This window comes from Galeopterus variegatus, unplaced genomic scaffold (genome assembly GCF_000696425.1).
Source record: "Galeopterus variegatus unplaced genomic scaffold, G_variegatus-3.0.2 Scaffold5411, whole genome shotgun sequence".
NCBI lineage: Eukaryota > Metazoa > Chordata > Mammalia > Dermoptera > Cynocephalidae > Galeopterus > Galeopterus variegatus.
Window position 1 is genome coordinate 169,301 of NW_007731522.1, and position 11,056 is coordinate 180,356.

General features: G+C 43.0%; 1 protein-coding gene across 1 annotated transcript; it reads right to left on the reverse strand.

Annotated features, from left to right (window-relative positions):
• Positions 1-7,504: 7,504 nt before the first annotated feature.
• CARTPT (CART prepropeptide) lies at positions 7,505-9,704 on the reverse strand. The gene is made up of 3 exons (XM_008589397.1): positions 9,420-9,704; positions 8,928-9,011; positions 7,505-8,037 (listed from the first exon to the last, which is right to left on the reverse strand). The coding sequence occupies exons 1-3, from the start codon at positions 9,579-9,581 to the stop codon at positions 7,930-7,932; spliced, it is 354 nt and encodes a 117-aa protein (XP_008587619.1). The 5' UTR covers positions 9,582-9,704; the 3' UTR covers positions 7,505-7,929.
• Positions 9,705-11,056: the final 1,352 nt, after the last annotated feature.

Consider the following 11,056-nt stretch of genomic DNA (forward strand, 5'->3'; position numbering starts at 1 on the left):
CTCCTGCTAAAATTCTCTCCAAAATCATCCAACCAAAGTGCAAATCCTACATAGGTTTTTTCCCTAACACTGTCTTACTGAATGCCACAGACTTCCCTGTGGTGTGAGTTCTCCCTTGCTGAAACTAGTTATAAACCTAACTTGTTCAACTACAGGCATGTTTCTAGTGGTCTTTGGCTGGAGGACATTGATAGAGATATCAAGATTTACCTTAAATACTCTAAAACAGTACATGGTTGTGACACCCAAATAGGCCAATGGAACAGAATAGAGAGTACAGTAACAGACCACAAATAAAAGAAAACTTGAAAATTGACAGAGGTCGTATTATATAATAGTGAGAAAAGGTAGAATCCTCAGTAATTGCTGATAGGACAATGACTCTTCCGTATCAAAAAAATAGAATTAAATTCCAACCTCATATTATCATACACAAAAATAAATTTCAGATGGATTAATAATCTTAAAGTAAATGTAAAATTCCAAATCACAGAAAAATACAGGGGAATGTCTTTATGATTTAAGATAGGGTATTATTTCTTAAACTAGGCACAAAACATGAAAGGAAAAGATTAATACAGTTGGCTACATTAAAATACATAACTCCACACAGCAAAAGACACGATGAAGAAAAGAGAAGCCACAGATTAGGAGATATTTAGAGCACAGAGAGCCAATAAGGAAATAGTATTCAAAATGTATGAACTACAAATTACTCAGAAAAAGATAAACAACCTAATTTTTTTTAAATGGACAAAGTACATGAAGACACAATTCACAAAAGTGAATATTTGGATGTAAAAATACACTCATCCTAAGCAATCAGAGGGATGCAAATTAAAATATCAATTAGATACCATTGGCAAAATGGTATCAGACTGACAAAAATTAAGAAGTTTAACAATTCCAAGCATGAGTAAGGTGGTGGATCAAAGGGATGTCTCTTACATTCCTGGTGGGAATATAAATTGGTGTAACCACTATGGAGAGCAATCCAACATCTCCTAAGTTTGAAAATATGTATATTATACAGCCCAGCAATTCCACTACTAGATCCTCGATGAACCTACACAAAGCAATATGGAGAGGGAGGACGGAGACAGAAAGAGAGACTTGTGAGTGAAGTTAGACCGGGGATGAAGGAAAGAGAAAAACAGAGGAAATGACTCCTACTGGCTTTCGGCACCCAGTTCCTTCCCTTCACTTATACTTGCTCACCTCTAATCACCCTATAATAAATTCCCCCTTCAGACTTAAACCATTTAGAATTGTCAGGGTTTTTTGTTTGTTTTTTGTTTTGTTTGTTTGCCATCAAATGACATCTCCTATTCAAGTTCTAAAATAATATTTTTGTCCCTTTTCTTTTCTCCTTCTGTAATTCCTATAGTATGAACTTGATGTGTACCATAAATCCCATGGGCATTCTTTATTCCTTTTTATTTTTTCTCTCTCTCTTTTTTCTCCTTTGAATATTTTCAAATGCTTTGTCTTTGAGTTCACAGATTCTTTCTTTTGCTTGATTAAGTCTGTCATTGATGCTCTCTACTGCACTTTTGTTTCATTCATTGTATTCCTTAGCTCCAGAATTTCAGAGTATTTTTTTAAATGATTTCTGTTTATCTGTTGAGTTTATTTTGTTTGTGCATTATTTTCCTGATTTCATTAAGTTCTTATAGCTAGTTGAGCTTCTTTGAAAAAATTACATTGGATTCCTTTTCAGGCAATTTGTAGATTTCCTTTTCTTTTAGGTCAGTACTGGAAAATTATTGTGTTCCTTTGGTTTTGACATGTTTCTTTGATTTTTCCTTTTTCTTGTTGTCTGGAATTGATGTCTGATGTCTGTGTGGGTTTTTTTTTTTGTTTGTTTTTTGTTTTGTTTGTTTGCCATCAAATGACATCTCCTATTCAAGTTCTAAAAGGAAACTAAACTTTAAAGTAGAATCACAGGAGATTATGGGGCCGGCCCGGTGGCGCACTGCTACAGTGCACCGCTTGGGAGCATGATGGCGCTCCCGCCGAGGGTTCGGATCCCACGTACAGACCGACCGCTCACTGGCTGAGCGAGGTGCGGGTGCAACACCGAGGGTTGCGATCCCGTTGCCGGTCCCGGTCCGGTACGGGCGTGACACTGAGGGTTGCGATCCGTTGCCGGTCACGAAAAAAAAAAGACAAAAAGGAAAAAAAAAAAAAGAATCACAGAAGATTAAAGGATATAAAACATCCTCCAGAGGGTTTATTTCTACCCCAGACAATCCTCAAGTCATTCTCCCAAACTAAGACAGTGCTCTCTCAAAAAGGAATTCTGTCAGATAAAATGTTCTACAACTTATTAAATATAAATTGATTGCTTAACTGAATTTTTACTTTGCTAGCATGAGAAAAGAACGGGTCACTTTACCTTTAGGACTTTTGACTCCTCACTTATTAAGTGAGGTTAAAGTAAATGACCCCAAAGTTTCTACTCAACTCTGAATTCTGTGAACAATCCCAAAATTAAGACAATTTGTAAAATAAGTAGAAAGCTATACAGTGAGAAGCACAGCAAACTCCTAATAAAACCCACAAAACCTTGTGAAACCCATGAAACCCAACCACTTAAGAACCTTCATGTAGAAACTACTAATCATGAAAAACAACAGAATGTAGCAAGTAGGGGCTTCAACACCCCACATCTCAGTTGACATAGGAGCCCAATCCATTAGAAGTGTGGCCTTAAAATTTCAGGGCCCTAAAAAGCATTTTCTAGTATAAAATTTCTGAGCTATTAATACCACCCAGTTATATCTGTACAGAGGTTTTCAATCCTTATGAAGGCTGCATGTGTGTCTCGTTCAGAGCCACAGCTGAGTGCTAACCATCAGTGACAACTGGGAAATGAGAACACAGAAGGAAACAAATTATATTGTGTAGAAGCAAATACTGTATATATATATACATACATAATATATATAATTTGTATACATATATGATTTATAATATATAAGTAACTATTATAAATAATATGCATTTTTAATCCTTTTAAAATGTAGGTGTGTTAAGCTTGGAATTGACACTTTTAAAATTGGATATATCTAGCTTTGGTATCCACCCCTACCCTCATGCCATTTTACCATACAGACCAGAAAGTTCCTGGGAAACCACTGCTTTAGACTCTTCCTCAGCAATGTCTCCTGTGCCCCTCCGGTTCATTCTCACTGCCTTTATCCATGCAGTCCCTCGTTACTTCTTTCTGGATTATCGTAATATCTTCCTGCCTGGCTTTTCCATTTCAGGGTCTCCCTCTCTGGTCTCTCCTTTAGTGTGCTAATTAAATTGAGCTTCCTGGAGCACAGCTGTGGTCCCCAAGGATAAAGCCTTAGCCCCTTACCCTGCCATGCAACATCCCCACAATCTGACCCACCCTTCTCTCTCTCTACCACTTTACACCCTGTGGACTCAGCCAGCCCTCAAGTTATTTCTAATTGGATTCTCCTTCCCATGTGTACTTTTATTCACACTATTTCCCACACCTTAAATGAATTTTCCTTAATCTTTACCTTTTAAAATATACACATCATTCAAATACTCAAATGCCATTTTGTCTAAAGCCTTAGTAATTTACCTCTTGTGTCCTGTGAATGCATATTTCTGTCTGTGTAGTACATAACCTATCATGTCTTATTATTGTGACCCTGTCACTCTGTGGTAGAGGCTTGGCTGTCATCAATTTTAATATTGTATATATATAATGGGCCGGCCCGGTGGCGCACTGCTACAGTGCGCTGCTTGGGAGTGCGGCAGCGCTCCCGCCAAGGGTTCGGATCCCACATACAGACCGGTTCCCGCTCACTGGCTGAGCGAGGTGCGGGCGCAACACCAAGGGTTGCGATCCATTGCCGGACACAAAAAAAGACAAAAAGGAAAAGCGGGCGCAACACCGAGGGTTGCGATCCATTGCCGGACACAAAAAAAGACAAAAAGGAAAATATATATATATATATATATATATAATGATGGAATGGACTATTTTCTTCACCTCCTTCTCAGCAGACTTTATAACCTAATTTCCTTGGAAAGCAAAAGCCATAAAATAACTACCTCATCTTCTAGCCACCCCACCTACAAAATCACATGCATGATGAAGGGAACCTGGGTTCTGGAATAACCTCATGGAGTAGAGCTGCTGCCAACAACCTGAAATGCTCACACTGAGCTGTTAAGAGGGATAGAAATAAATACTAATTAATTAAACCACTAAGAAAAGGGGGCATGTTAAAACATCCACCTGGGAAAAAAAAGAAAAGTGTCTTCTGTACACATCATGCTCCCACCCTCTCCTCCTCAAAACTAATCTTATTCCTGGCTCTGAGTCCCATCCTCCTATCCCTGACAAAAGCCTCACTCCATCAGTTATCTCCCCTTTCTTCAAAAATTTCAATTTCTTCCTTTCTGCTGATTCCTCAGATCAGGAAAGACCAATGAGAAAAATTTACATAAACAGTTCTCAAGCCAAAACAGTTGTGCTGATAGACCCTCAAGAGTACAAACCCTGCAGAGCAAACTCATGCTTAGAAAGGAAAGGGACATACAACAGAAACACACACAAGTCAGACGAGAGAATTACACTCATCCATCCGTGAGGCAAGGAACACCGAACACCATCCTCGCTCTCATCCCTGCTTTCCCTTGTTCCTGATCTATGAACATCTGTTAATTCCACCTGGCACCTGATCAAGGCAACAGAGTACACCTGAGGGGGCCTAAAGAACTATATACAGGGGTAGCCACTTGGAGCTCTCCTCATCTGGCATTTATCTTCTAAGAGTACATGGTCTTTTTTCAGTTCCTTAAGCATGTCCACATTTCTCCTGCCTTTGAACTTCCGTCTGTGTCATGTCCTCTGCCTGAAGGACTCTACCTTTTTTCTCCCTCCTTCCACCCCTTTGTCATGACTTGATCTTTCTCCTTCAACTCTCAGCACAGATATTACCATTCACTCCTACAACGTTCTTCATAGAATTTCTCATGGCATATAATTTTCATTTGTTTCTTATTTTCTCTTCACCATTGTATTCTCAGAACCTAGCACATGGAAGGCACTCAGAAACGTGTGGAATGAATGAATCAATTAATGAACTATATTAGAAACTAGCTCAGCATTGCAGAGGTCCTGAGGGAGGCAGCTTAGCAGGACGACCCAAGGATTTTACTTTACACGGTCCTAACCCCCTTCCCTAACCATGTTCCCCATACCCAAACTCTGATGTGCATTATCAGGATTGGAAGGGGGTGAGGGTACACTGGTATATCATGTGTTCCTCACAGTCCTTCAGACTCTGGCATAAGGTGAGAGATGTAATGTCAGTAATTACTGTGAGAAGGGGAGTGGTCATGAGTAATTGCAAAAAGTAATCTAGTAACTTTCATATATCATCTCCAGGCCCCTGTGAGAACCACTGTTCAAGGTATATTATTCCTATGCCTTGTAATATCCCCCAGACCTTTAGATGTAGCTGCTTGTCAGCTCTCAGAGCAATGATCTTTCAGCCAATCTCAGATGGTCTCTGGGCCTCACATGTGGGCCATTACTTTTCTCATTAAAACTTTCTTAATCATTAACATTCTTGTCCTCTACCACAGGGGCCTTCAATCATTAAACATACTGAGGTATTCTATTTGAAGAGGAGCTCTAATATTGATAAAATGGAAAGGCAAAGTTACTCCTAAAAAGCCATTTAAGATTAAAGGTTGACATCATTAGTATAGAACATCATTAGAACCATTAACTGATAATCTGGGTCCCCAGACAAAATTTTTGGAAAAAGTCTTTTCATATCCAGCCTACAGATTTTCCATCACCAATCCCCCATAATCACTAGTCCATACCCTTTAGTCTTATTAAACAAGAAAAGAGTGTTGATATAGTAGAAGTAGGGGCCAGGGGGACAAGTTAAAGGGGTTTAGAGCAGAATTCATATTCCTTTGTTTGAACTACAAATTCCTCCAACATCTCTTGCTTTGGGGGAAGCATTCCAGGCAGAAATAGAAACTGGTTCTAAGTGTTATCCCTGAGGGTTTTGCATATGCACTAATCAATGACTAAAGCAATTTCCTGGTCTGATTTATTAAGAACTGACACAGATAAGAACAGTTAAGGGGCTCAAGAAGATTAGGATTTTTAACTGAAATTATTTTTGAAAAAGTAGCATACCGTGAAACCATTAAATGATTCTTTGCAATTTTTAGAGATTAAAACATGCCACATCTTAATCACAAACTGGCCTGTCATAGGGGAATTGAAATAGAGATGTGACCCCCAAAAAGCACACGTCAGCCCCCAGCGAGCTAATTTCTCTTAAAGAAAGAAGTGCTTGCTTTCTGGGGAATTTGGGAGGCCAAACAGCCTGTTGAATGCCCAGAGTGACATGGAGGGAAAAGACAAATATTTGGAGTCAAAGGGATTAAAGCCAAAATCATGAATTAAGAATGTATGATGTAAGCAAATTTCATAATATTTTTGGCTTCAGTTTTCTACTCTGAAAAATGGTAATAATACCTACCTTGCAAGATTAGGAAGATTAGACACACTCATAGTAACAATAAAAAAAATTGCAAATGGTAATTGTGTATGAGAATATTTTCTATCAACATATCCTATCTCCCTTGAATCAGTAGAGGAACCTTATAAATTCTACAGTTATGTAGGTGCCTCTTGAGTTTGGATTAAGAAGCTGTTAGCATTTTTTTCCTCTCACAGTACTGCTTCTTAAATGTTGCTTAGTCTGGTTTACACCTTTGGAAATGTGACCTCAGGTACGCACCCAGAATATTAAAGGTAATTAAACTTTACATTTAATATTTTTGTATTTCTTGAGTTGAATTTTCTCCCATAAATTATTATTTGTCCCCCACAAAACTATTTACTAAGACGACTGTTTGTCCTTGAGCAGAGAATTTTTCTAAGATTATATATTTACCACTGGGAATGGATGGGTCTCACATCCTTACAGCACCTGACATAGCAGTTTTCTCTTTTTTAAACAAACACCAAACACCAAAGAGTCTTTTATTAAAATCAATGTATGTTTTCTAACAAAGGAGTTGCCAAAACAAAAATTCTGATTTTTCAATTTGCTTTTAATGTGGTTAAAGTCTGAAACAATTTGGCTTTTATTGGTCTTACTTAAAGTTAACGGGTCTAGCTAAAGGTTTTAATAAACAAAATTGTATCACCTCAACTCCAACCATCTTCAACTTCTCTCTCTCTCTCTCTCTCTCACACACACACACACACACACACTCACTCACTCTTACACAGAACCTACCCTACTACAATCAAAGAAAAATAGAGTATACCAAAGCTGGTGTGGCAAACTCCTAATTAATGACCAAAACTCCTTGGAGCTAAGGTATGCTCTCCCAACAGACTGCTATTTTTAAAATATTTATCTTTGAAAACAACAGCATGATTAATCTCATCATGCCTACTTAAGTTACTTATGTAGAAACAACAATGCACTATGAGCAATTATCAAAAACACTTTATTATGTATAATTTATACATGCTTCAGGTTTGTGTTGCTTAGGGTGATTTATTTTCCAGGTTGTGATGTCATCTACCACGATTAACTAGATCTAATTTTCATTCTGCCATGCCACATACAAAAATACAATTTTCAAAGCAAAATTCCCCTTTACACAAAATTACACAAGAGTTTGTCAGACAAATAAGAAAAGAATAATTTGCACACGCACCAACACCATACAAGGCATTATCCTTCACATCTAATGTATTTTTTATTTTGAAACAGCAGGAAAAAGAGCCCCTTCACCCTCAGAGGGAAATGCAAACTTTATTTGCTGCTAAAGCCAAAACTTCAGGGATGAAGGTGTGGTCCTCTCAGGGAACGTAGGGGGAGTGGAGACGTATGGAAGAGGATAGACGCCCCTTCACAAGCACTTCAGGAGGAAGGAATTGCAGGAGGTTCCCCGGGGACAGTCGCACAGCTTCCCGATCCTTGCTCCTTTTCTCACCGCACACTGCTCTCCAGCATCGCACTGCAAACAACACAACGTGTTGTCATCTGGTATGAGCAAACCCAGGCTCCCAACGGGCAAGTCTCCCCATCAACACAATTTCTGCCTCTTGAGAGGGACGACTGGACCCCATCAACATCACCAGAGGTCTGAGTATAGTAAGGCCTGAAACACAGGGAGCCTTGTGCTTGTAATTTCAGTAACAGGACATTTTTCAAAAGTACTTTAAATTATTGGCCCCCTCCTACTTTCTTACACTTTTTGGGGAAACACATTTCTTGGCTCCTTTTCTTGCTCATCCAAAGGGGGGAAAAATCAACCAGACCTTTTTTTCTAAGAAATAAACAGTAGACTTGTACTTTCAACCCCTGATCCCAGCTTTCCCATTTCCTCATCCCAAGAAGTGAGATTAAAGAGTGTTTTGGTTTTTGTTGTTGTTGTTGTTTGTTTGTTTGTTTACCCGGAGCTATCCAAGGAAGGTGACCAGCCCTGTTTTAATAATTTTGACTCTAGAACTTAGATTTAAAAAAAAAAAAAAAACCGAACTGGTGGTGCTCCAGAAGGCAGGAAGAAATTGGGGGAGCAAGAACTGAGTAGATTAAAGGGCTTTTCCAACTCAGAATTCTTTCTGAGGTGAAACTAAAAGCTCATCTCCCAGGAATGCTTCCCACACGATTCTAGAGTTCATTTCTGGTACAACTGTTCAACCCTCCGAAATGGCCAGTCTGCCCTTTGCCCTTAGAGACCAAGGGACGAGGGCTGGTGGTAGAAGAAGCAAAGCGGAGCCCACAGAATTCTGCAAACCCATTACCTGAGTTATTTAGCCACATCCTGGGGAGAAAGTCATGTATAAGATTCAAGGCGGTGTATTTTCTCTTGGGAAAAAGTGGGAGGTTACCCCAAAGCCTTACCATGGGCACTTGCCCGTACTTCTTCTCGTAGATCGGAATGCGTTTACTCTTGAGCTTCTTCAGGACTTCCTGCAGCGCTTCGATCTGCAACACACCGCCCCGAAGTTGCCGCCTGGGCTGCGAGCCCAGCCCAGGTGCTCACTTCCAGCCTAGCGTGGGGAGCCCCGGACCCACACGCTCCGGGGTGCAACTCCGCGGACAAAGGGGATGTTGGAGGGGCGGAAAGTCAGCGAGCGCTGTCCCAGGTACTGACCTCAGGTCCCCGAGCCGCTGAGGCTCCTGTTACTGAGAAGGGCCGGGACGAGGGATTCGCTCTACAGGCTGCCTGGAGCCCGTGGGCTCGAGACGACCTCCGGATGGCAGCGGGTGCCCAGACTTTGCGCTCAGCGCCCCGCGCCCTGACTCTAAGAGTGGCGTAGGGGAGAGGGGCCACGCGTGCAAAGAAGGGGCCGCGCGGCAGTCCGGGGGGTCCGGGGCGAGGGGGATACCGACCAGCTCCTTCTCGTGCGAGGCGTCCTCCATGGCCGAGTAGACGTCCAGGGCTCGGGGCTGGAGCTCGGGGTCCTCCTGGGCACGGGCGCCCAGCAGAGGCGGCAGCAGCAGCAGCAGGGCGGCGCCCAGGAGGGGCAGCAGCCGCAGGCGGGGGCTCTCCATGGTGCTGAAACTCGTCGCTGCTGGGCACCCCGCGCTCCCGCCTTTTATAAGGAACCGGAGCCCCGGTGTGGGGAGAGGGAGGGGGCGAGGAAGGAAGGGGGTGTGGAGGAGGGCCTGGGTCAACCGTCTGTCGGCAGCGTTCCGCCACCGCTTGACGTCAATGCCCGCCGGGCTCAGGCGCCCGGGAACGAGGCTCTGCGCACAGATGGGCTAAAGAGCAGGGAACAGGACCCCGCGCCCCCGAATGCTGTCAGCCCCGCGGCGAGGGACGCTCCCCAAGGGGCCTGGGCTGAAGCGGAGGGGCGAGGGGTGAGAGCGAGGCTCTGCGCACAGATGGGCTAAAGAGCAGGGAACAGGACCCCGCGCCCCCGAATGCTGTCGGCCCCGCGGCGAGGGACGCTCCCCAAGGGGCCTGGGCTGAAGCGGAGGGGCGAGGGGTGAGAGCTGGCGAGCGGGAGGGGCTGGGATGTGAAAATGCCTTCGGGGCAATGCACAGGCAGAAGAGTCGCTTCCCATCACCTAGCGGTGGTGGCCGCAGCACCGTCCACCTCGCCAGCCCTGCCTTGCCGCTCACCCTAGTGCGAAGGGTGGCCGCAAGAAGGAAGTGTTGGCTCCAGGCAGGCATGTTTGCCGAGCACCGTACTAGGCACCTGTGGGATAGGGGAGGCAAACGGTACGTAAAAGAAAGAGAAATCGTGACGCTCTCCACGATGGGTTCTTTGATGGCGTCTGTATCGTAATAATGAGAAGAGAAGGGAAACAGACTAACCCGGAGTCGGCGGTATAGGGAGTGCAGAGAACCGGACTCTGGTTCCAGTCCTGGCTCCACCATGTACAAACGATATGACATTGACCAAAATGAAGAACCTCTCTGAGCCTCAGCTTGTTCTTTTGTAAAACTGGGATTAGAAAGATGCACCTCACAAAGTTACCAGGAGGATGAAAGCAGAGATTAGGTATGTAAAACTCCTGGCCCCTGGCACAATAAACACTAAGCCTTCCTGTCACTCCCCTTGGAACTTTGAGGCTACCCAGATACTATGTGCAGTATCTTGGTTTCTCCTCAGGGCAAATTAAACCATCCCGAAACCCCTTCTACCCACTATTCATGCCTGTTATCCAAGAAGCCTGGAAAGAAAGTAAAGGGGTGAAGAACTGCAGATCCCTTATTGTGGAAATACCTACAAAGATCAGAATCAGTGATGAGCCAGGACCTCAGTGACTTGCAATGACACTGTGTTTTGTTTTTTAAGGTTAGGATTCTTATCACCTAAATGCAAATGAAAATTCTTGTAGAAGAAGTGACACTTTTCCACTTAGACCTAAAGACCTATCCCACCTGTTTGTCCACCTGGCTTCTTCTTTAACCACATCATCTTTCCCTCAGCTGCCCTGAATCCATCCACTACTACACCCCAGTTCTGGACAGCTGCCCCAGCCTACTTAATGTCTGCACCTTAATCCCCACCCCATTT